Genomic DNA, 26,870 nt, shown 5'->3' on the forward strand with positions numbered 1-26,870 from the left:
CATCAGGAGGCAAAATCTGAATAGAAAACTCTAGAGATGTGAATCAGGACAGGACCAAAAAAATAATAATCAGACCACTGCTGAGTGCAGGGAGCAACAGCAGGTAATGATGCCAATAACTGTCTCAGAGGAAGAGGATGGAAATCAGACATGGTTGATCTGGATAGGAAAGAAAATCATAGTGGAGCTCCTGCAAAAGGAAGAATTACCCCCAGCACCCCATGTAAATGTAATCCTGTCCGAAATGTGCAGTGGAGATAACACGCAAGTAATCCTGACAGTCCTGACCCTGATGCAGGTCATATCCAAGGTTTTTTTTTTTTTTTTTTTTTTTTTTTTTTTTTTTTTACCATTTCAGCAAATAATTAAAGCTTCAAAAACACAAACCTGAATGTTTACAATCCAGGTTGGTATTGTGAGAAACTTACTGACCGCCAGTACTTAAGACTTTAATGGTCTCCTGGGAGCAATCAGGCAACTAAATGAGCAGAGTGCCATGACCTGCTAGATCAGCACACAAAAGACAACACACTGCATCCCTCGAAGATCAAAGGCCACAGTCACTGATATTGCAGACCACACCTGCGCTAGTCAGCTAGCAGCTAGTTCCTGCTCCGAACCCTCAACACACACTGCCTTCTCAATACCTCAAAGGCCAAAGGCCTTTTGAAGTCTTGTCGCTGTGGTTTGAGTGGGGGATAGAGTGGAGTACTGAGAGAAGACTGGCCCAGTAGACAGGAATGGTTTTGATGTGCTGTGGGGAAAGAACCCTTATTTTGGAAATGCTGAAGGACTTTCATCATGACGAAAAAGGAGTCGAACAATCTCAGATTTCCTCACTATTCAGTTGGATTACAATCATTTCTATTATTTAATAGGTTGCTCTGGACCAGGGAAGCCCGATTTGGAATGTAAACATAGTCAACTGTTTTAAATGATCCTGTTCACTTCCTGGTCCGTTTATGGATCCCAAACTGCTGTTCTAAGTTTGCAGTTTTTGTAGATCAAGAAAACAAACACATTCAGATATGTTCAGGGACCCTACGGCAGTGTAGTGCTTTTGCCAAGACTGCTTGTTGAATAAGGCACTTTGCTCTGCAGCACATCAGAACAACCATTTAGTGATCCGAGAAAGCACAGCAAAAAAAGAGCCTGTGTCTTTTTAAGGATAAAGAAAGGTTGGGAAATGGTGATGGTTTTGGTTCATACAACCACACAAATTGCAAGAGAGGACGACGCAAAAAAAAGCAAAGAAATTTGGGCCCTTTAAATACACTGAACATACAAATATTACTGGATTTGCACAATAACCACAATGCAGACAAGAATTTTATTATTTATTATAAAATGCAGTTCTTGCGGTTTCAAATATTGCAATGCTGATGTAATCTGCTCGCCATCACGCCTAGCTGTGCATTTTTAGCATTCCGGTATTGAGCGTGATTTTCAAATGGTTAAGAAAAACCTATTTAATCCACTGTGCAAGCCTCAGTGAAGGCCAGGCTGACACTGACAAGCCTACAATGGCTATAACTTGACAATTAAGAAGCTCCGTTTTCTGCTTCAGTTGCTAAAGACTTTATCCAAGTGGAACAGTAACAACAAGAACTCTTCTACAGTCAAGTTCCAAGACCACCCTGCTGGCCACTTAAAGCTATGTGCTATAATCTCCCACTGCACACATGAAACTGCATGCACTCGGGAACAGCCTCATTCAGGGCTGCTAAAAGCAAATAAAGGGCATACATGTTTTTGTAGGGAAACCTTATTTACGCAGCGTTTATCTTGGTCTTGCTTTCCACAGACCAACCAGGGAGAGTATTCAGACTCCCCAACAACACTAAAAAAAAGGTCAGAGTCTCTCCGGAGTAGAAACACAAACAACCATCCCAGTGGTTCTGCTCACCAAGCTTCTTTACACAAGCTCAACAAAAATAAGCTCAGAGTGGCTTGACCCAAGTCACTGCAGGAAGTAGTGTCTGATCCACTGCACGAAAAAGAGCCGAATGTTGGAACGGTTCTACCGCAATGCAACAACTGGGAAAGCAAGGTCTTTTCAGAAATGGTGTGATGGTGTGGTGTCTTAAATAGAGGATCCTGTGGGTGAGCTTGAGTAAACCGTGAATTATGACGAACGCTGGTAGTATGTTCAAACACTGGTAATGCATGCTGCTGTTTTCAGGCCTTTGAATACAAAAGTCATGGAAATACAACAACTTTTATACCAAGCCAGAAAAAGACATTCTGCCATTCAGGGCAAAACCACACCAAATTACTGCATGATTTTATTTTAATTACAAATATTCAATTTAAAACTCTTTAGCTTCTGCCTACTGCTGTTTCTGCTAAAAAGAAAAAAAAAAAAAAAAAAAAAAAACGCTGCTCAGAGTTTGTCAGACCATATAGCATTTGTGAAAATAAAGCCACAAATATTACACAGTGTGCTAAAGAACGACATTGAATAATAATAATAATAATAATAATAATAATAAAGAAAATAATAATAATAAACAACTACAATTGGTGGGTATTTAACATATGAATGGGAAGGCTGTCCCTCATCCAATCACTCCTACCCCATTTCCAACAACTTCCAGTAATTTTCACTAGTTTTACTCTGCCAATCAGATCTGTGCATTTTGATGAGCGCTGCGACTCCAGAGACGAGAAACAGTGGTCGGAGAAGAGAAAGAAGCAAGTCAGAGGGAAGTTATTTCACATTGTCTCTCTAAAAAGAGAGGAGCAGAGCGCCACAGCCAAGCTTTTAATCAAGAATGGAATTGTACATGATTGTTCTTCCCTTGTAAACCAGCATGTCATGTGTTCTGAGACTGTGGTGATTATTTAGGCACTGTGAGAAGAGTTATTAAGCACTTTATTTTTTATTTAGATTTTTTTTTATTTTTACATTTTTACCTGAAATGAGTAATAAATAAATAAAATAGAGTTAAAAATAAGAAAAACTAATTTGTGCAGTTCCAATATATACTGAATTGTATATCTGTTTACCTAAAATATAGAACTACCAGGCTACTTCAATATATAAGATATGGATAATTATAGTGCAAGGTGTTCTGGACCTTAAATACCCCTGGTCTAGGGCCATCTACTCAAATTTTTTAAACATGGTAATTTTATACTGTAGGCCAAGTTTTTCCTCTTCTGAAAATGTAATTTCTCATTATTTTACCAAAAGTAACAATATCTTTTTGCTCACATATGGATTTAAACTACTCTACTCTGGTGAAGTCACAGGCATCATCACCACCCAAGTAAAGCTGGGGCTTGGGTTCACCTTTTAGTACCAGCACTAACAATATGCAATGCCTCTGGGCAAGTCCCATTGGACAGCAGCACATAGACTCTAAAAGCAACTGCGAGGTGGCCACGGTTACACAGCAATTTCATGGCTGGGTTTGAGGTGAAAGGTGGGCTTTTTACTGATTTCCCCCAAGCCTGTCTATCACACAGCAGAGAGCAGCCGCGACTCCACTGAACGCCGCTACGGTGTGAGCCAGAGACTGCTGCAAGTCTTTATTCAACATGAAAAAGGACGGTAACCCAGCACTCTCACACTCGCTAACACACACACAAAGCATACAGAGGCAGAAAGCTCAGGGTGAATCACTCTGTCGACACCTCTGGCCTCTGAGAGACGTATTAGCATAACAAAAGCAGAATGTCACACGCAGTTAAAAGAGTGCGCGATGGAAAGGGGGGTTGGACTGAAAGAGGGAGACGCAGAGGCTGAAAGAGACGCTGAGACCGGCCAGCCAGCAGACTTCACCGTAGTGCCTAGCTGAATTCTTCAGGCTTCCAAGGCGTAGGAGGATCAAAGCTGTTTATACTTTCGATGGGTTTTAAAAGACATCCGTTTATCTGCTTCTCCTGCACTTTACCATCAGCCACTTTGGAACGGGAGGGCGTACACAAGGAAACATGCATTTCTAATCCTGAGCCCAGAGCTGTCATGGTGAAGTTTTGCACCTGGAGGGGCAAAGCTCACATTTACACCCACACTAAAAATAAAGGTCCTTAAATAGTTTCTTGGCTTGGATGCACACAATTTTTAATTCTGTGTTCTTCATACCTCTCACCTACAAAAGTAGTTCTTTAACCCTTTGGAGTCTAAGGGCATTTTCTCGATTTTTGCATATTTGCCTTTAAAGGCACTCGCATATAAGATAATCCCCACATTTTATATTAAAATGTTCAGAACAGTCACAGCTCTCACTATGATGAGACCCCATGTGACCTAGGGCACTGTGTGAGGTAATACTCTGACCCTAAACTTGAAGTCAGATGGGACAAATTCCTATTTCCTGTGATAATATACCACAATCTGTGCAATACTTATCTGTAATTGATGGATTTGATGTTTGAGTTCATCTATGGTTTGTGTGGAACTGACCAATGAACACTCAGATGTTTTCTGCCTCTTGCTGTTACTAAATTATTTTATTTATACATTTGCTTTGTTTTCATGCTTAAAAATGCTCGCAAATGTATGAATAAAATAGTTTAGTAACAGCGAGAGGCAGAAAACATCTGAGTGTTCATTGGTCAGTTCCACACAAAACCACAGATGAACATCAAATCCATCAATTACAGATAAGTAGCAGATGACTGACATATAAACCCACCAGTTAGACCTGGTGAGAGGCAGAGAGGAGTATCTTAAAACGGCGGGCTCTACAGATTCAGTGTTCTTCTGTGCTGTATCAACACAGATATTAATAGAAACATCAAGGAACATCACATTTAACCCGTCGACTCATTCTTAGACTCCAAAGAGTTCAAATTAATCTACTAGGGAGCTAAAAGTGTTTTTTCCTATGGCATTGCTCCAAAGAGTCCTTCTCGACACCTTTATTTTTAAAAGCGTGAGACGGCTCAATTGAGCACACATGGCCTTTTGCTTAGACAGATAAGATGGGTAGCTATGGAATTCTAAAGGACCACTAGAGTCAGCACTGCCTAACACACAGCCCACCGTATATCTTACACAGAACAATCTGTTTTACAGATGCCCATTTGAGTCAATTCCAGCCATTTTCTGGCATATGCAGAGATGGCTGGAACTCAGGACATGAAATGCCTTTGTATATAGTGACATTACACAGACTGTGGTTAAGGCCAAGGGCACAGTAGGGTCAACAGGGTATGAGATGTATTCTACAGTCAGTGTCACCTAACCACCACCAGATTCTCCAGACGTACCACAGAAAGGCCCCCTTTCCCTGGTTCTTTTCTTTTTATCCAGAGCTCGCAATAATGACACAGGAAAACGTGCCCTTTAAATTCCACTTGGATGGAGTCATGTTATTTTAGCCCTCATTGAAACACAAGGGCTATTAATGGCCAGGTTATTTTATCTGCATGGAGCCATTTTCAAGCAGTAAATCAACCCAAGAGCTCCACAGTAGGACCCAAAGCGTTTACTGCTCACTCTCCAGAAGAAAAAACAGGAAAATGCATATCTCCAGATGTTTTGGACTCAATAAACAATTTTAAACTCTTATAAATGTAGAGCTAAAAGAGAGAGAATGCAAAAACAGTAATGACCTGAACTTTCTAACAGACTTTTAAAAAGCCTTTCCTTACATCAGTGGAAATAGTTTAGGTCCCCTTACTAATAGCATACCCTTAGCATAACCCAGGTCAGACAATAGTGCACCCTAAGGGCGCTGACTAATATTAGATCTTCCCTCCACCATCCCCCCGCAACAGGCCCTTTAAGATTCCTCAAATATACGGATGCACTTCCGCCGGCAGCTGACGGGCTAATATAGTAAGCGAGAGTTCACTCTCCATTTGGCAGCACCACAGCAGTGGTCTCACTTAACCTGAGAGAACCTGTAGGTCACCTACAAACATTCTTTTAGTCAAGAACTTTTTTTTTTTTTTTTTTTTAAACTTAAAAGTCTTCCCAATTTTACAGACACACTTTATTATTTAATTGGGGGTGGAGGTTAAAATTGGGATTAACATTAAATGAATAACTGGCAATTAATATCCTAATACAAATTCCCATTTGTATTAAAATGTCTGCTTCCAGTAAGGAACACAATCTAACACACAACACGTTTCCTACTTTTTCCAATCATGTGATCTGGAATGTTTGAAAACAAACATTTGTTGTTGTTCAGTAAAGTCTATTTTATTGTTTGGCCTCTAGTATAAAACTTAACTGATTTGATGTATCATTAAAATATTCTACGATACGCTACTATATTTATAGTAATGTCACAGTTTTATTAATAAGCTTAAAATCAAAGTTAAAGAAAAAAACAAAAACATCCAACAAAAATAAGAAAACAAACTGCAACTTACAGTCTCTCGAGTGTGGATAAACCAGCAAAGGAGCCATTTAGGAGATCTTGGATTTTATTGTTACTCAAAATCCTGCAAAAAAAAGAAACAAATGATGATTAGCAAAAACAAAATGCAACATATAAAAGTAATCATTTCCCTAATTTAACTTTATTAACTATTATACATTTTTATTGAAATAGCTAGTGTAGCTAAAAAACCTTAAAAGCAAAAAAGAAAAACCTTTAAAACACAAGCATGCACACATATCTAGCATAGCCACTGTTTAGGAACGTCTCAACAAATTCTGACAAACTTATTTATGATAGTGAAAGTAAGAGTTCTTTTCCAAATAAAATACTTCAGGAATTATTAAGTATTATTATTATAAAATAATTTTTTAGAGGTATTTATCATTATTAACAACCATTTGAATGCATTTGTTTTCAGTTAAATAAGCCAACAGCACACCGTTAGCTTTGAAACGTTTTATCTTTCTAGGTTCATTGGTAAATAATTATTTGAACAGAGCTGAACAATATTGGGAAAAAATATTGCAATATTAAAACGCATTTCACCAGAAGTCAGTAATCCAACATGTCAGGATGTTAATATTGCTGTGTGTGTGTGTGTGTGTGTGTGTGTGTGTGTGTGTGTGTGTGTGTGTGTGTGTGTGTGTGCGCGCGTGTGTATATATAATGTCTCCCATGAACTCTCCCATGCTAGAGTTCAACAACAACATACGTATTATGAGAAATCAACACACCCTACAGGAAAACCATTTCCTGGCCAGAACATTCTCAGAAAGCCCTGCAGAATGTAGTGGTTTGCACATTCACTCTTACTCACACAGCCAGGCTGTTGTTACAGGGTGCTGAAGGCTAACTTTATTGCAAGCTGGGCCAATTCTGACAGCTCAGCCAGTGTCGATATTTCTCTCCACAAGACCTGAGAGCAGCTCCTGTGCTGAGCAGAACACCAGGCGTACACAAGATGTCTACATATTCACATCACATCATCTGCCTTGGTGAAACTACGCTGGAGACGCTCCACCAGTTACAAATGCAGATTTGTTTAGCTAATTGCTATTTGCATTGGAAAGTAGCAACCCTGGCCTGACGCGCATACACTGTCAGTTGGCACCAAATAGCTGGAAATAAATGTGGTGTGGTGTTGAAGTAAAACTGTAAAAAAACAAAACAAAAAAAACAAAAAGAAATAGCTGGAAAAGAAACGAGACAACTGGAAAAAGCCTAGTGATGGGTTTCAGAGGCTGTAGTTCGGTAGCTAATCAAAATCTCTGGAGAAAAATCCACAATCAATTAAATCTGCAGTTTCAAATCAGGGATGCTAACACGGTAAAAACCCGGATCTGTGTTACATCCCTTTTTAATTTCAGTAAAAGATCAAACACAAATAATTATGCTTCCATGCCGAACAGCTGTAATTTGGTTTACAAAGCCAATTCCCAGCCAGGGGAGAAATAATTGCCAGAGAATAATTCAGATGACTGTCTGGATGAATATGCACACAACCTTGTGACTCTCCCACTGTTGAAATAAATCTGTGAAAAAGGGCCAACCAAGAGTCATGTGTACAGCAATTTGCCTATTACTGTTCTACTGCCTGTGCCTCTGTCCTCTGGAGAATAACTCCGCGAGAAAAAGGGCTACTGATGAAACAGAGTGAAGTCTATGGCTGAATAACACAGGGGGGGGGCACATTTTTATATTCTGTAAACCCTGTTTTCCAGTAAAAAAAAACTCCAAATAAGCCGTAATTCATTCATTTATTCATCACTATAGCAACAGAAAAGGTGTCCTTAGAAGTGGAACTAGGGCTGTGTGAAATGTACAAAATATCAGAATTGTGATTATGCTGCTACACTTCCAGGGTTTTTTGGTAATTGCAAAGAACCATCGATATACCATCTATACAGAACCCATCAGCACTCAGACTACCACATGGACGTCCAACTGTTTGTTGCCTGGTTAAATGGCTCTCTAAAGCAGATAGTTCTTTACAGAACAGTGGTCTAAAATGTTTCCACACACACACACACACACACACACACACACACACACACACACACACACACTACATATGGACTAAAGTATTAGGTCACCTGCTCATTCATTGTTTCTTCCAAAATCAAGGGGACTGAAATGAATTTATCCTGCTTTTGTTTGAGCAACTGTCTCTACTGTCCAGGAAAGGCCTACTAAATCTACTAGATTTTGGAGCATTGCTGTGAGGATCAACTCTAGCCCATGTCTGGCATTTGGCATGGTGCCAATATGTTCATGTATGTATTTCTGCTCCAGAGAGTCCTATTCTATTGGCAGTACTTCTCCACAGGGACTAGACCAGCTATGAGTGTCAGCAATGTGGTGTCGAGCATGCAGTGTAGCACCAAGAAGTACCATATAGACTGATTTCATGTGTGTAAACAAAAGGGTTCGAGACACTTCCGGGTAGACAGCGGTTAGCAGTCAGCAGGCGTAAGTGGTGCAGAGCACTGAACACTGGGAAACATTCATGACTCGTCATGGAGTAATTTGATGCCCGGCTACTTCATGTGCTGTATGTTGCTGTGGAAAAAATCGGGACTGTAGTCCTTTCATTTCAAATACAGCTTTTAATGGCTTTTAAAGCAAAGCATTCAGAGAATGCACAAGCTGCAGGAAGAAGAGCGAGCAGCTACCGCTGAAGAGGAACCACTGGCTGTATACCGTAGGGAAGAGTCACTAGTTGGAACATGTAGCCACTGTCGCTTCACTGCATGGCGGTGATGAAAATGGGAAACATCACGATATGGAACTTATTGTTGGCTCTGCAGTCACCTGATGGAAGGAAGTGAAAATACCCTCATAGTCGTCACACTTGTACACGTGTACATGTCCCACTTTAGAAACCTGGGATCAGTGTGAAGGGACACCCCTAAAGCAGTAAAGGTTAAGTGCCTTGCACTAAAGTCTAACAGTAGCAGCTTAAACTCTGGTACTAAACCCACAACTAAGTCACAAAGCAATAACCCACGGTCCCAGAATTATTCAAGTAACAAATATATTTTAATTACTGCATCCACTAATATAGCTTCAGCAAAATAGACTACCTACACGGAAAAGAAAGAGTTAAATGTGGTTAATCACAATGAAGCAATGCGATTAATCATGTTTAATATTTAAAATTTAGACCCAATTAAAACACATAATTGAACCTCTAAAATCTCACAAGACTTAAATGATCCTGTATTATTTTAAAAATGAATCAAATGAGTTTGACCACATATCCATGTTAAAATAAGACCAGCTATGCATCGGTATCAGGTGATGTTCAGCCCAAATAAGCAAACAGCTATTGCCTGATATTTCTAGCCAATCCTGACAGTTATTCAGGTCATATGATTCATTTTTCTGCTGCGTTGTGCAAGATGTCTATATGGACCTCAATCACACTAACCTCACATTTTAAATGCAGCTGATTCCAACTTTCGTCTTTCAGCATTACTACTACTACTTGCCAACCGTGAAAGCTCTACCACCTGAGGGCTTGCACAACTTAAGACCTTGGACACAGACTGGCAAATTACCATCTCATACATGATAACAAGGCACCTTAAGATAATTCTGATGAGTATTTTGAAAAAGCATCATTCTGAACTTCAGCCTTTGCTCAGGAGTAGAGCTATGCAGGTGTTGCATCATTTTATTTACCTGGAATCTTCCCACTTTCAGCGTCAGGTCAAAGTTCATCAAAAACCTTTCCTTTCTCGTCTTCTAAAGAGCAGCTAAACGATCTAGACAACGGAGACCCTCCAGGAAGGCTTATTTATGAAGTGTAAGGGAGGGATAACCTGATTTAGACCTCTCCTGTGGCCTTTCTAAGGCTGGACAGGAAGCTCAGACAATTAGCATGCAAATGAACGTTCGCCCTGGGTGCCTGTGCGTCCCGCAGGGCAGGAAACGAGGATCTTCTCTAGAATTCTAGCCCTGATCTTGATCTACAGATGCAACCCAACAACCCAAGGGCCCCACTACAACCAATAGAGCTCCAGGAACACAACCAAAATCAAGTAAATACTGTTACAGTTGCCAACTGGCTCCACACAGCAGAAATCTCAGCCCAAGTGTCTCTTGCCTCAGGGCCAAACACATGTTTAATTGCCTATTAGAGTTTGACAGCTTTAGGGGCCTCTGGTGGGATGGGATACACTGTGTTCCAAAAGTGAAGAAGTCGAACTAAGAAAACTTCTCATAGTTTTCAGCCACCAACTATGTCTTTCTGGGACATAACAGATCTGTTTATGTAGTCAAAGCTTTAATGGTGGCTTTACAAACTATATAGACAAAAGTATGGGGACACACTAATTCATGCAGTTTGCTTTACAAGCATTACTGAAAGGGCTCACTAAATTCCAGCATGGTACCGAAATGGCATGAAAAGGCAATTGGTGAAATTTCTCCCCTCCTAGATATCCCATGATCCACTGTGAGTGGTATTATTGAAAAGTGAAATCTTTTTAAGAACCACAGCAACTCAAACTACAAAGGGTCAGACCATGTAAAGTTACAGAGTGAGGTCTTAGAGTGCTGAGGAGCGTAGTGCATGAAAGTCCCCAATGCTCTGCTAACTCAATAAGTGTAAAAATTCCAGACCTGCTCTTAAAGCAGTAAAGGGGGGCCAACTCCATATTAATGCCAATGGATTTAGAATGGGAGGTCATAAAAGCTCCTGTAGGTCTCCCAACATTTATGTCCATATAGCGTACAGCACTTCCATTGCACAAGGTAAAGCTTCCTGCAGCTCACTTGCAACTGTTTTAACTTCATGAAATACTTTAATAAATAGTCCATAAAAAGCCCAGTGTCCAGTGTGATTACTGGAGGTGTAAGATAATATTGATATATCATAGGTATTGTGATATTGTATTCATTCTCAAAAATATAGCAGCTACTGAATGCACTGATTGACAACACTGTCCTAACAGTGTACACTGTACTGCTTTCTAATGACAAATGCTAAACATGCCTTAGGCTAAAACCTTTTTCAAAAAGAAGTGAATGGGCCTCAGAGGTAAAAGGTAGGCCAGTGGCAGGTAACTTAAGTCAGTGGCCCAAAACAAGCTTGTTTACCAGTTACCATCAAGATCAGCTAAGAAGCAAGCATGCTTGTAAAATCTTCCTCAAAGTGGTGGGCCTCTCTACGGACACTGATCCACTGCTTCTACTAAACAGAAGAACAGAAAGCAGGAAAACAGAAACCATGGGCAAACACTGTATTTAGAGCCTTTACCACCACTCTGTAACATAAACCACCACTTCCAGGTCCATCACAAAAAAATGTACAATGAGGTCTTCGAGCTGGGCAGTATCAATTATCTAGTTTGGTGGTACAGAAAAACGACACCCCAATATAAAATCCATACACAGTATGCAATAGCTGGAAGGCTTGGAAGGTACGTTAGAACTATCACGTCTCACTATTGTTCGGCTGTGAAATTTGGCATACTGAAAGGCTCGATGACCTGCAGGCCTAAATCTGTTCAGACAATTCATTCACCTCTGGAAAATGCCTACTCAGCCGTCCGCCAAGAAAATAAAGCACATATAGTCAGCTTTTGTTAAGTCAAAGCAGAAAAAGCAAATGTGTCACACTGAAAAGGTCTAAGCAAAGGGAGTCTTCCTGAGTGGGAAATTGCCAAATAACTACCTTCACTTCCAGTTAGTCAAGGTAGAAGTGGTAAAATGCAGGCACTTTTTTAAAAACGCACACAAGGCAAAGTAATAACACTCAATAAAAATACGGAGTAAATGGTTTTACATTCTTTTGGAAGTTCTACCACCACCTGTCTGATCTCTCATACCACTGTAAAATACATTCCACTCTTTAAAACGTGAGGAAGGGACTGAACGGTCTTGTGGATATTTGCTTAATTCACAAAAAGCAGACAGAACTATGAAAGAAAAACAAATCTCTTTGCGAGCAGCGTGACCCAGAACTCAGAACACGGTGCCTGAGAGGTAAAGGCAAACAGCAGCACCCAGGAGCCACGCATGCTTTCCTGTGCACCCCTTCCACAAACACTTCAAACAATCCCAAGTTCACCTTTTCACGTGACAGCAGCTCAACAAATCAAACAAGCCAGCAAAGCCAGCAAAGTGTTCTACCACCTGAAGCAACAACTTCTTAGAGCAGAAACACATCTGTCTGAAATAGTAAAAATCTTCAAAAGGGAAATGGTAGACTTGTCAGGAAAAGCGACATGTCAGATGCTACTTTTTGTGCGATCATAGACTCTTAAAAATACATCTCAAAAATGTTCTTGGCTTTGAACTGCGGATCAAGGAAAACATCGAACTGGTAAGGATGCACTGATGGAATCGGGGGTTCGAGTTTCTAATATGTTGAACTTGGAACTAGGCCCATTTGGATTAGCATTACGATGCAATACAATCTAAACTATATTAACTGAACAATGTTCTTCTGAAGTCTTTGACCCTCGAACCATGATGCCTTCTCCACCATGTTTCAAAGTTGAGATGATGTTTGTGCTGATATGCAGTGTTGTTCTTTTGTGTTTATGGGTTCACATTTCTGTCTCCTCTGTCTATAGAATATGGACTTGGACAAATCTGAAATGAGCCACAATGACAAAGACAGCAGTGGCTTCCTTCCTTCTAGTGCTTTTCACTAAACTTTCACTGAACTTCCGGATCACGGATAATCCGGTCCGGGATGCACGTGAACTGTGGATTTATCACCAAAGTTGGACCGTAACAGTTTGGAATACAGTTTTATTACTGTTGTTACCTTTTACAGTAATAATTACCACCCGGAGGCAGAACTGCAGAGAAAACCTACACACTGAGCAGCTGTCGGTCACATGAATGGAGCATGAGGACAAAACCAATGCGGTTTGTAAATATAGTGCCATACGAGCCATAAGGCAACACACTGCGGACAGCCACACATCTGCGGCAATATCACTCTGGTGTGTGAGCGGAAAGCAGTGTGAGAGTTCAGCAGTGTGAAGCGTGGGGGTCTTATAGGGACATAGGCTGAGTGTAAAAAGAACTCTTAAAAGTAAGTCAATCTCAGAATGACAGACTCCACTAATAACTTAAAAAAATGGAGCAAGAAAGACGGGCAATAGCAATTATATCACCAACAGACGGTCAAACACAAAGTCATTAACACAAATGTAGCAGTAACACAAAATACTTGCAAACAAAGCTAAAATTACTGCCTCACATTTGTCTCAATCTCCTCCGTTTTGCTGATCTGAAAAATGTTTCGATCTATGACAAAAAAAAAAATCATGATCCGAGCCGAACTAAGAGTGAAAATGCTCCACTAAAAGGGGACTTCCTGTGTATGGAGTAGTTTACAACAGTTCATCTATTCCCAGGAAGCTGCAGGAAAGTTTACCAGTTTATCAGTAATTGCAGGTCTACTGAAGAACTTGACCGAAATGAAAACCTGCAACCAAACTGACCTTTTTTGGAGAAGACTGGTGACCCTGGTACAGAACCTTTACATTGGGCTCTTTAAATACAGGGGTTATTTAGATCAGACTCAACAGTCTTGTTTACAAAAGTTGCTCCCCCAAAACATTCTCCTCATTCCCATGTGTTGAGCCTGAGCTCATGCAAAAACCTAGGGCTAGTTTGAGAATCACTGCTTCAAAGAATCGTTGCCTAAAAAGCTTTAATGGAATCACTCCAAAAAAACTCGTCATGGTACTTCATTCAGCACTTTACTTTTAAGGATGGACAGAAAAGACAAAAAGAGGTTTTCCAACTTTATCAGAGAGAAAGTTTGCCTGCATGCAAGGTTTTGGCTTTCTTGGAAATTCCTGGCCTTCGTATGATCCAAACTGATCCTGTTTCGCCATGATTCACAATGTTAGACAGCTCTGCTGGACTCTTAAACTGAGGCTACTCTTCCTGCACTGGGAGGAGGTCTTGTCTAGGACAATGTTTTGGTTTGGGCACCAGGTGTGCCTCAGGTAGAGAGAGAAATAACCAGGTGCTCTAGATGACTGATTATGTCCACACTCAACACAGCCTTCTAAAGAAACACAAGAGCCCCAGCTGTGTGTACACACACACACACACACTCACACACTCACAGCCACTCTGAACTCTTTCTCCTGACACACAAAAAGGTACATCTTCTAAAAGAGTGAAAGAAAAAGAGAACAAAAAGCAAACAATACGTCTGCAAAATACATGGCAAATTAATCTTAAGAGCAGTGTGGAGCAGCGGACAGAAACCAATAAAGTACACAATGCCTCCTGCTCTTTGTGGCTTCCACTCGCAGTCCAAACTGAAACCCAACAGAACACTTCATTACCCATCAACAATGGACTGCCTGGTTGCTTGTAATTTTAGGCAATGCTGAAATCTCAAGGCCCCAAAAGCCTTATAAAACCTGGAAACAGCTACACTTCCACGAAAAACGCAGAACACTACCATAAATAACAGCTACAGCAGTACTAAACGGCCTTCTGCAGTGGTCCTCAAAAAATAATTCAGTGAGCGAGAACTCCTTCTCAAGTTCGAAGTATAAACAGCACATTTTCCCCCCACACGCATAATTACATCCAATTATATATCTCCAGTGAGAAACCTGAAAATTACCTTGCCTGTGGCAACTTCAACAAGAACAAGTGTTCCTCTCCGAAGTTAATTGCTCTTCCCAAGTTAACTGCTGAGGATGACAGCACAGACCTGATGACCTCTCCGATTTTGTCTGTGTGTGTGTGTGTGTGTGTGTGTGTGTGCGCGTGTGTGTGTATATGTGTGTGTAAGCTGGGACTCAGTCTAGGCCAGAGGAAATGACTGATTGTAAGGTTTAGGGGAGGCTCAGCAGGACTGAAGATATCAACTATCTACTCCCACCATGACTCTACACTACACTGCAAAGCGAGAGGCCAGCCAAAGTGAATACTTTAGAATATCTGAGAATTTAACAGGAACACAAAACTCCTACACTTGTGCCGTTTGCCCTCGTTTACATGAGACATGAAACACTGGTGTGAAACGCTTGGGCCTGCTGGCAAACAAGACGTGTAGACTAGTATTATCTTGATTTCTATGCAGTTCACAGAATTATTGTTTGGGCAGATCCGCTTTGGCTGATCCACATGATTCATGCTCATGAGGCTATTTAGACACCACGAGTGAAATGGGAGTTTGAATACACCAGTGGAATGTGCAAACATCCCATAGAGAGGCCAAGAACTTGACACTGGCTGAGGTTTAATTACCGCTCTCATTTACAGTGGGGAAAATGTCAGTTATTCACTAAAACTACATTTATTCTACCAACCAAAACTAAAATGATGAAGCACAGATCCTAAAGCACTTATGATGCACCTTCTAGCCCTGATTTAGAAACACAGCAAACCCGGTATGATGACCCCTTAGTAGCCATTTGACCCTGCAGTGAAAAAAAGGCTGCTGAATTTTTTTTTGTTTTTAAAAACGATTCATAGTATATCTAAAAAACAAGATTTGTCAGTAGTAGGCCTATGCAGCACTAAAGAAACCACACTTTTGGTTTCCAGCACCGAATCTCGATCAACTGCACTTTCGCAGTGAAATAGAAAACGGCTGGATCCAAGTGCAGCCGTGGAACAGTACCGAAAAATGCTTGGTACAAAACTCCCAACACAGAATTGTTCTATTATATTTTAGAATATGCTAGATGAAATATTGCTCAATTCTGCAAACTCTGTAAACAACGCTAGCCCACACATACAGAAGCAGAGTCAGGCAATATCAACACCTGGAAATCAACACCTATGACAATCCCAATGCTACAAGTCAACTTCCTGCTTGGGCCAACCCAACGATATCTTCTAAGTAACTACCAAGCATGATTCTGGTTGTTGCTGGTGAATCTGGCAGTGAGTCGGTTTAACCATCAGACTGATTATTAAAGAAATACGAGACTCTATGTAAAGAAACTCCAGCTTTCTCAGGACATTTCTTCAGAGCCATGCGTGTTCTGGAGGCAGAGCATTCAGGTGACAGACGTTCAGCAGACCAACGATCAGCTGATAACGACGGGCTTAAACCTTTAATACACGTCTGAGAATGGGCAGTAAGAGCAGCTATCCAAAACACTGGGAAATGTTCTGAATTTTCTATTACAAAAACTTATACAAATCACTGTACTTAACTTAGAATGGCATGATCTGCACATTTTAGTGCTTATCCTGCTCTTACATACTTAACTCCGCTCATTACAGAGGCCTTCATTTGTGTTAAAATGGATGTGTTCGAGGAATAGGGGACAAAACTGAATGCGAAGTTTAGGACTTCCAGGAGTTTTTAAAAATGTGATCTGATCTTCACTGAGACAATAATAATGAAGGCATTTCATATCTCCATACCTTTACATCTTTACTGAACATGAGGCTTAAAGATTAATATCACTGGTGGAAAACTGAGAAGCATTCCTCCTTATTCCACAAATACCTTCTCTAACTGCTGGCCTGAGCAGTGGTTAGATGGTATTTTGGTCCATTCCTCTACACAACACTGTTTCAGTTCACGTAGCCTATATGTTTGGGATGCCTTGCATGAATGGCCCGTTTCACATCAAGCCACAGTATCTGAGCTGGACTGAGGTCAAGGCAATGACTCGGCTCATTCAAACAGGGATTTTCTTTAGACTCCGCCACACTGCTGCTGATTTCCTTCACTGTTGTGCATCATTGACATGCTGCACGAAATGACCTCTTGAGTTTTAAACAGCAGGCTGAAGCCCCTTAACCTTCTGCTGTAGAATTTCCCTACTCAAGTCCTCCGAATGTCTCTTGCTTGAGCCATCTTACGCTGGAACAGAATTCTGTGGTGAAGGGAAGAATGGTTTTCCACAGGGCAGGGTAGGGTAGGGTAGATCAGACCCCCACCTCAACTGACTGCAACACCTGAATTCAATTATCCTCTTTTCAAGAGATTATCATTACAGAGGCTGACACACTTTTTCCTTCATAGACCCAGACTGTCTAAAGTATTCGATCAATAAAAGACGTGGCACTGCAGACTGCTGTGTGTGTTGTCTTTTAAATAACTATTATCATGAGTTAGACGAAGATCAGATTACATTTTAGAGCCATTCATACAGAAGCCTGGCTAATTCTCAAACGCTTTCCTCACTGTATCATGTTTGAGCCCTCCCTGTTCAGGTGACCAGACAGGAAAAGAACCGGGCTGGTCGTTCTCTCACACAGGGATAAACTCAACATTTACCCCCATTTTCAACATTCAAATACACAAGTGCCAATGCTGGTAAACCCTGCGTATCCAAACTGGGGGTGAGACATGACTTCTTCTCTCCGGCGATACAGACAGAGAGAACTGTACGTAGCTTCAAATTAAATCTTAAAGAAAAGAAAACCAGCTCTTGGTGTTTGGTGTTGGTCTATTTGATCAGACGGCCCCTTATTTTTACATAACTTGTCACAATCACAATAATATTCGCAATACTGTCCACTCAATCCAAACCATACTGCAACAAGGCACATCCGCCATGCCTCATACTCCACAAAAGTATCATATCTTCAAAATAGTAACTTTACAAAAATGAAAGAGTCAATGTAAAAAAAATAAATACTGTCCAATGCAATGAAAAGCATGTATCTATTTCAGTTTACTCCGTGGTTCCAAGCCTGTAGCTGATCTGTAACACTGTGTAAATCATTCAGGATGAATAAACCCATAGAAATGCTCTAAATTACTTGGCCTAAACTCTTATCAAGAGTCAAGATCCTTTCTGAAGTCACCATTTAGAAGATACATGTTCATCGGACAACGACAAAAACATTCAAAAACAGAGAAATTGAAATGTAAAGGTTTTCCAGCACATCGCTCAGGAACAGCGGCGATCCTGTAAGACTTCGGCCTAATATGTGAACCAGCCAGGTAGCAAGTATCTACTTTAGCAGCAGCCATTTATTGCAGGCTTTAGGGGTGGGGCACTGGGCAGAGGCTCGATATACATAAAATAGGCCCAGAAGTGTCAAAAATAGATAGATAGATAGACAGATAGATAGATAAATACATAAATATATAAATATATAAAATATATAAAACAGGTAATGAATAGTTTTCATCGTATTCGAAAACCATTTTCATTACCTGTTTTGCACTAAACCTAATTGAACAGCACTAAATATGCTCTTTTAATGAAACCTGGAGTTCATTAAAGTCCGTGTTCTTGGTTCTAACGGTATCGTGACAAAATATCGCGATAATTATAAATATCGACAAATCCTCCACTGACTGAGGCCCACATTTACAGAGGACTCTCTGATGTTATGGTACACAACTAGAAGCAACATTAGTTGCAATGGCCTGCTGGTGTATCTGATCTGTCTCCTATTTACTCTTCAACCCCTGGACCTGGCCTGGTAGAGGGACACGGCAGAGCTACATGTATGGCATGAGCTATTTCCTCTACCACCTGAAGAGCCAACTCCCACAAGACGTGGCTGGCTGTGTCACTCAAGCAGACGGGTAGGGGGACGCTGTGGACGTGGGGTGTCGGAAGCTTATACTTACAGTGTGACTGTCCTGTTGGGGAAAGACTCCGGGGGCAGCACCTGATGGAGCTCCATGTTGCTGCACACCACCTTCCTGTCCGCTGTGGCCACCGACGGCGAGCCTTTGCCTGCATTTCTGGAGCGTTCGTCATAGGTTTTACAATCCGACGATACTGCAGAGTCGGAGCCTCCGAGCAGCCCCAGCGCCAAGAAAAACAGCCCGACACCGCAGACCGACATTTCTCGCTTCTCTCAGGCGATCCAGACGGAGAGAACTGGACGTAGCCTCTAATTAGATCTCGAAGAAAAGGAAACCAGCTCGTGGTGTTTATTTGGTCTATTTGATCCCTGCGGCGAAACGCTCGCTCCCGAACACCAAACTGTACAAATCTGAAAGGCGGGCTTCATCTGCTCGACTCAGGTCATGTTGAAAGTCGTCGTGTCCAAAACCTCGGTTTGCGTTTGGAGTTAACATGGCTTTGTGTGCTCCACATTAACGCAGGGACGAGCTGGGAGATCCCTCTTCTTTGTTTTCCTGGCGCCTCGGTTCCCGATCCCGCAACACTGCATCGCCCCAGCGCTAAAAGTTCACCATCGTTTCGCTTCAAAAAGTGGCCCAGCAGGAGACAAATACAGCCCGGACTCCAGTGTGCTGTGTGTTGTTGGCCCTCAGAGGAATCCTAGCCCTGTGTATTTTTTTTTTTTTTTTTTTTTTTTTTGCTAAGCTACTCCACGAAAAGAGTGAGACAGCTGCAGTCGAGCTAGGATAACACACACACACACACACACACACACACACACACACACACACACACACACAAACTTCGGGAAATCTGATCACGCTTCGGTCATGAACAACTTTTCCCCCGCGGTCCTCTCCTCACACACACACCCCGACTCCCGACTCCGACCACCATTGAGAAAACTACAAAGTCGTAAGCGCTGCTGGACACACTTCGCCAGCTCCTCAAAGACAACAGTTAGTCCAACTTAACGTTAAACGCGTATCCGCATGACCAACGACACGGTTCTCACAAAGCTCCGCACCGAGTCCTTTTTCTGTCCGCCGGTAAGACTTTTAGATAAAATCCACTGGTGTTGGAAGCGTACAGCGACGACCACTGCAAAACACAGGCTTTTAACCCCCCGCTGGCGCAGACCGCAGCTCCTCGTAGTCGCTCAACTCCGTCCATTCACACTGAACTCCTCCAGTCCGCGAGCTCCATGTTCCAGGTCCTCTGCTGACGTCATCGCAGGTTCGCTCGTTCAACAGAGGGAAAATAGGAATAGCAATGAGACGTTCGATTCAGTTGACTGAGTCGATTCTTTCAACCTGCCCGACTCGATTCAGAGATTCAGTTTGGTCGACTATTGGCTTTGGTGAAATGTTATCGGTGAGATTTATTTTTTATTTTCCAACAGAACCAGGTATGAACATTAAAATGTGATACTTGACCATGTTCAGATCTGGTTCTAGTGGAACATTAAATCTTACCAATTAACTTTAAAAGCTAGCTAGCTATATACACAGTCACACGGTACACCTAGCAGTGAAATGCGTTGACGACTGTCCGATCATGTAAAAAAAAAAAAAAAATAAAAAAAAAAAATATATATATATATATATATATATATATATATATATATATATATATATATATATATATAAATAAATATATATATATATATATATATTAAAAAAAGACAAATATGTACAGATGGGAATAAAAAAGTATGTACTATAATAAAAATATATACAGAAATACACTATTTGGGGAAATGTATTTGAACATCTACACATGCACTTTCAGGAGCTTTAACGACATCCCATTATAAACCCATAGGCACCTAATATAGTTGCTGTTCTTAAAAGCTTCCACTTTTCAATACTACCAGTCACAGTGGATCGTGAAATATCTAGGAGGGAAGATTTCCCCCAAGATTTTCCACAACTTACAATACCACTCAGTGAGCTCTATAGAACCACCCATGCTTTCAGAAATGCTTGTAAAGGCAGACTGCATGGTACTTGATTTTAGGCATCTGTGGCAATGGGACTAAATAAAACACTTGAATTATTCAAGTGTTCAACAATTCAATTATCAAGAGGTGTGTCCGAATACTTTTGTCCTTACAGTGTATACAGAAATAAAGGTTGGGAATCAAAAGTGTAGTTTTAATGTGCAATGCAAAATAATAGGGATTTAGGGAAGAAGAGCCAGAAGTGCTGATGTGCAGAAATGTACAAAAGTGTGCAGTCCAATGAGAAGTGAGTCCCAAAAAAAACTAATACAGTAATATAAATATGAACACAGAATGTCCTTTACTATGTACACGTGAGTGTAAATTAAAGTCAACACACAAACACACTTCTTCTCGGTCAGGGTGACAGTGACCAAAAACCTGCCTGGAATCACATGGTGCAATTATAGGAGTGACTTATCCCTTAATGTAATGCCTTCCACACACCCTTTGTCTTCAAATTTTTGTTTATGCCACAATTTGGAAGCAGTAAAAATGATTATTAACCAGTTAAATATTAATAACATGTATAGTACAGTGCGTTCACAATATTTAGGCCCTTCATACCCACTGCCTCTGAACCTCTGGTGCCCTGCCCCCACAAACCCTGCAGACATAAAAGTATTTTTTTTATTTTATTTTTTTTATGAAATGTTGTTAAATGTCTACTGAAAAATGATTCCTGTTGATCTGGTACTGGTTTATGGTCGACTAATATACCGGCGTTCAAAACACAGCATGCTGGTTTTAGTGGTGATGATCAGACATCCTCCGTTACTCGTGAGATACACGCGTATTTGCGTAAATCAACGCATGTTACAGGTAGTAACATGTAACTTTCAGGTAGTAGTTACGCTGTTGTAATGAACATTTTCATATTTTTCTTAGTATAACATTCAAAACACGACACATATGGCAGTGTTGCTATACTGGCTCGTGTTGGGTTTTTTTTTTTAGCAGGTACGACGATATTTTAGCTCGAAGAAAAGGTCGATTGGGGTCAAACAGCAGGCAGAAGATTAGAGGTATTGGGGTTTTTCATTTTCCTTGAAGTAGAAATGGAAAAATGACCAAATTAAAATAATTATACTAAACAACAGCTGGATTCAGGGGATTTCCCACAGAGACCCCATAGAGAAGAATGTGACTGATTTAACTAGATACATCCTTCATTTTGGCTGGAGAGATATCTACACATCTACAGTACAGCTTACATAGCGAATCTGCTATAGTAACATATCGTTGTGCTTAAATGTTAAAAACACTAATTTTCTGCAATTCAATATAGTCAACGTTACCTAAATAAGCACAGAGCAAGCGCACCACTACAGCGGCTTGTTTGTAGCTAGCCCTCCAAAAAAAATAACAGGGGGTGGGTTGGGGGTTCAGACAAGTTTAGACTAGCCTGCAAGTGGTCAAACAAAAAGCTGGGAAGACTTTTCGTGCCAGTGTAGACTAATACTTGCGGCAAACTCTGACCTTTTGTAGTATTTTGTCTATTGTATTTTGCTAAAGTAGCTCACGCTGCTAATCTACTGTGATCTACAGCAGATCCGCCGCTTTTAGGAGAGGAGCCTGCTCGCTGAGTGCGTGATGACGTAGGTGACGTTAGGCTGTGCGTGCTGACGCCCGGCGCTGGATTTCCTAGTTGTGGAAAGGAGAGCAGAAGTTGGTTGAAAGAGGAGCGGTTCGCTTTGTAGAGTACGCAGAGGCCCAGAGAAAAGGATCGGGGGAAAGAGCAGGAGTGCGTTTTGTGGATGACACTCTTACTCAAACATGTCTGTTCTTAACGAGGTGCCGGTGGACGCTTTTCCGCGTGATTTTGCGTGGGGGGCTGCAACAGCTGCCTATCAAATCGAAGGTACGCTCCACCTCAGTCTGACCCTCATCCCCAGACCTGAGTGTTTTACTGCCATTATTGGATTAACCGAACTGCTTCATAAACACATGAACAGACTGGACAGTGTTTATAAATGTGAAATGCAATAGGATTCAACATTGCAAAATATTGCACAATAGAAAAGTACTTTATTGCTCATACTGGAAATCGCAGCGGTACAGTAGCGACATATACTGTATAATTGAGCATAAACATAAACATTAAGCAAAGGCAAAACGTTGGGTGAGCATAATTCCTTTATAGCATATTATAGATATACTGCATGTATTCAGCTGTATTGAAGAGCTATATATACAAATCACATTTTCACGGCTTTCACTTTTTGACATAATGTGATGTTTTTAAATTTTCTTGACGATTGAAAAAAAAAGTATTATTATTATTTACATTGAACTGTAATAAAGTGTTGCAGTTTACTGAATACATCCCAGCGCATGTCAAGATACTGTTTACATTGAGCTGTATGGTGTAGTTCAGTCAGCAGGAGGTCAGTATTGTCCCTATTGTAAGGAGATTATAGTATGATTATGGTAACAAGCGTCAAAATTGTGGCAGTATGTAGTGATTGAATGAAACATAAAAAAGTAATAGCTCTACACCTACAGTGACCCACTTTAAAGCGTCACTCTCATTTTGTCCAGATTCCAGTTATTTTTGTGTGTGTGTGCTGCAGCTGAGACCTCAAATACAGATCACAGTCCCAAGTACAGCATTCATAGAAATGAATTTAATGCAAATGAGAGAATGAAGGTACAGGTTGTAGATTCCCCCGTTCTATTAAAGAGCAAAGTATTACCATAAATATATTTTTTAAGACTCTTTGCTGATCTTGGTGCAGGAGGCTGGGACATGGATGGGAAAGGCCCCAGCATATGGGACACGTTCAGTCATGCTAAAGGCAGAGTGTTGGATGACCAGACCGGAGATGTGGCCTGCAACAGTTACCAGCTTTGGGATGAGGACCTGAAGTGTATCCAGCAGTTAGGCCTTACCCACTACCGCCTGTCCTTCTCTTGGTCCAGACTCCTTCCTGATGGAACCACAAATAATGTCAATGCCAAAGGTATTCTACTGTACACTGAAAGTTGTGTGTGTTGTAAATATGTAAAAAGTAGAAAAGACATTTCAGTAGACGTGGGTGGGACAGTGTGAAATGGCTCATACTAGAGTATCATATATACTCATTTTATTTACTGTCCAAAATGACCTTCAGAGATCCTACAGTGATTGTGTCTTCTGAGGTTTTAGGGTTAGAATTATGTGCAGAAAGTCATTGGGGACTATTGTGGATCAAGTATATTTTTAAAAACTATTGGAAAATAATGTCTCAGACTCTGATAGTCACAGTGTTTGTAACCATTTGATATAGCAATGATCTGTGATATCTTTAGATGTCTGGTTCCTTTTACCACCACTTTGTACTCTGTGCACGTAAGAATTGTGCATTAAACCACTCCAAACCACTGTTCACCCCTTAACCATTTAATCATGTAGAAACAGTGGACGGAGTTCCCTTTTAACCTATGCACCAAAGATGATAGATATAAACTGAAGTTGGTGTAAGGTTATTAATATACATCTGTTACTGAAAATTATTCATTTTCAGGACACCACTTCTCAAAAGAATTAATGAAGTATATCCTCCTTTAATCTCCAGGTGTAACATACTATAACAAAGTGATTAATGACCTAATTGCTAATGCTGTAATGCCCATGGTCACCCTGAACCACTTTGACCTACCTCAGGCCCTGGAGAATCGTGGTGGATGGAAATCTCCAGAGACTGTAGAATTATTCGACTCATACGCCAAGTTTTGCTTTAAGACCTTTGGGGACAGAGTGAAGCTCTGGATTACAGTGAACGAGCCTTATGTGTGCGCTAAACTCGGGTACGAAAACGGCCTTCATGCCCCAGGCCTCAAAGAGCCAGGAACCTCCGTCTACTTAGTAGGCCACAACATGCTGCGTGCCCACACTAGAGCCTGGCATAGTTACAATGCCCATTTCAGACATCTCCAAGGAGGGAAAGTGTCCATAGGTCTTAACAGCGACTGGGCTGAGCCGCTGGACCCAGACTGTCCTAAAGATGTAGCAGCCACACAACGATACATGGACTTCACACTGGGCTGGTTTGCCTGCCCGGTGTTCTGCACAGGGGATTATCCAGAGTCCATGAAGTCCAGGATTGAGGCCAGGAGCCTGGAATTGGGGTTCTCTGAGGGCCCACGGTTGCCAACGTTTTCAGAGGATGAGCTCAGCCCTTTAGGCACAGCAGATTTCTTTGCACTGAACTACTACACTTCGCGCAACGTGAAGGACACAAGTGCGAGTCCCAGTGAGCTCAGTTTCGCAGGGGACCAGGCAGCAGAGGGTGTAACCGATCCATCATGGTCTGTGTGTGGGGTGTCCTGGCTTGCTGTAGTGCCAGAAGGACTGCGCAAGTTGCTAAATTACATAAAGGTACATTTATATGAGCTAAGAAAGACATTCACCTCATGTTTTCACCTCAAGTTTTAAAATTCACAGCATTACCATGCCATTATCTTACTATTCTGGATGAACTTTTCAGGAGACCTGCAAAGATCCTGCCATCTACATCACTGAAAACGGCTTCTCACAGATTGGACCTGTTGAACTTGAAGACACTGACCGCTGCCAGTTTTATCAGGATACTCTTCAGGAAATATCTAAAGGTCAAAGTTCAATACAATACCGTTACACAGTCATATCAGAATTTTATTAGCTCTGCCCATTTTGCCCATATCAGCGCCAGCTCCCATCTAGGAGCACTTTGTAGTTCTGTAATTCCAGACTGTAGTCTGTCTGTTTCTCTGCAGCTATTATTTGGGTGGTGGGTCATTCTCTGCACTGCAGAGACTCTGGCATGGTGGTGGTGGCATGTTAATGTGTGTTTGTAGTATGTAGTGTTTGAGTATATCAGACACAGCAATGCTGCTGGAGTTTTTAAACCCTGTGTCCACGCACTGCCCACTCTATTAGACACTTTTACAAAGTTGCTCCACCTTGTAGATGTAAAGTCAGAGACAGGAGCTCATCTGTTGCTGCGCAGTTTGTGTTGGTCCTGCTCCAGTCCTTTATCAGTGCTAACAGGATGCTGCCCACAGGACGCTGTTGACTGGATATTTGTGGTTGGTGCACTATTCTCAGTCCAGCATTGACACTGAGATGTTTCCAGGGGCAGTTGTACCAAACTTACATGGTATTGTAACCAGTCGAAAGCCATGAGCTAGAAAACGTACTATTTATTTAGTTTCTATGTATTTTCACATGTCATTTCAAAACAAAGCATCTTGCAGAAAACATGCACTGCAGTGTTAATGTCTATTAAGCTTTCTAAAACTAAACACGCATTCTGTATTAGTTTACATGAAACCTAGAATTAATTTTCTTTACATTCAGTTTCTCATTACTTTACCCTGCCTTGTTTTCCAGCTATCAGAGACGATGATGTGAATGTGAGGGGGTATTTTGCGTGGTCCCTCCTGGATAACTTTGAGTGGGCAGATGGCTTCAGTGTACGCTTCGGCCTCTTTCATGTGGACTTCTCCAAGGCTGAGCTGAAGCGCACCGTTTATCGCTCTGGTAAAGAATATGCAGCTGTGATATCCAGACATCGCACCCACACCAAGCTGGAGACGCCCTGAAAATAACTCTAGAGGCCTGTTTAACACTGAGCAGAATGTGTGAACATTTTTCTAGAACTGAGGAAGAACAAGGAATCATTTAACATGAAAAAAACCCACCTCATAAACAATACATCATTCATGTAATAATAAATAAATAAATAAATTAATTAATAAATACAAAAACGGTTGTTGAATGGTATTTTCAATGGCAATACATATGAATATGTTTGGCTGAGAGTTCTATTGTATATGACAAGCAGATATTTCTTTTTCAAATGGGTTTAAATGTTTTTGTCAAATGTTTGCAGTCCAATAATGAAATAGAGTATAATAATAATAATAAGAAGAAGAAGAAGAAAGAATATGAAGCCAGTGGTTTTTCAGATTTTAAACTGATATTTTTGCAGCTACAGAGCAGTCTGAACCCAG

At 41.0% G+C, this 26,870-nt stretch overlaps 2 protein-coding genes across 3 annotated transcripts in view; one reads left to right on the plus strand and one right to left on the minus strand.

The window, feature by feature from the left end:
* The window catches only part of adgra3 (adhesion G protein-coupled receptor A3), a 39,027-nt gene extending 18,907 nt beyond the window's left edge, over window positions 1-20,120 (minus strand). Inside the window, exons 1-2 of the mRNA XM_072687785.1 lie at window positions 18,892-20,120; window positions 6,334-6,405 (exon numbers count right to left, since the gene is read on the minus strand). Of these exons, the coding sequence (XP_072543886.1) occupies window positions 6,334-6,405; window positions 18,892-19,112 (293 nt within the window). The 5' untranslated portion in view covers window positions 19,113-20,120. The remainder of the gene's footprint in view (window positions 1-6,333; window positions 6,406-18,891) is intronic.
* Window positions 20,121-22,533: 2,413 nt separating this feature from the next.
* gba3 (glucosidase, beta, acid 3) lies at window positions 22,534-26,609 on the plus strand. 2 transcript variants are annotated; one of them, XM_072686842.1, is made up of 5 exons: window positions 22,534-22,755; window positions 23,633-23,857; window positions 24,452-25,254; window positions 25,364-25,487; window positions 26,248-26,609. In XM_072686842.1, the coding sequence occupies exons 1-5, from the start codon at window positions 22,671-22,673 to the stop codon at window positions 26,457-26,459; spliced, it is 1,449 nt and encodes a 482-aa protein (XP_072542943.1). In that variant the 5' UTR covers window positions 22,534-22,670; the 3' UTR covers window positions 26,460-26,609. The 2 variants fall into 2 exon arrangements, with proteins under 2 accessions (XP_072542943.1, XP_072542944.1); XM_072686843.1 differs by lacking the exon at window positions 22,534-22,755 and adding an exon at window positions 22,774-23,016.
* The last annotated feature ends 261 nt before the right edge of the window (window positions 26,610-26,870 follow it).

Source organism: Salminus brasiliensis, chromosome 9, assembly GCF_030463535.1.
Source record: "Salminus brasiliensis chromosome 9, fSalBra1.hap2, whole genome shotgun sequence".
NCBI lineage: Eukaryota > Metazoa > Chordata > Actinopteri > Characiformes > Bryconidae > Salminus > Salminus brasiliensis.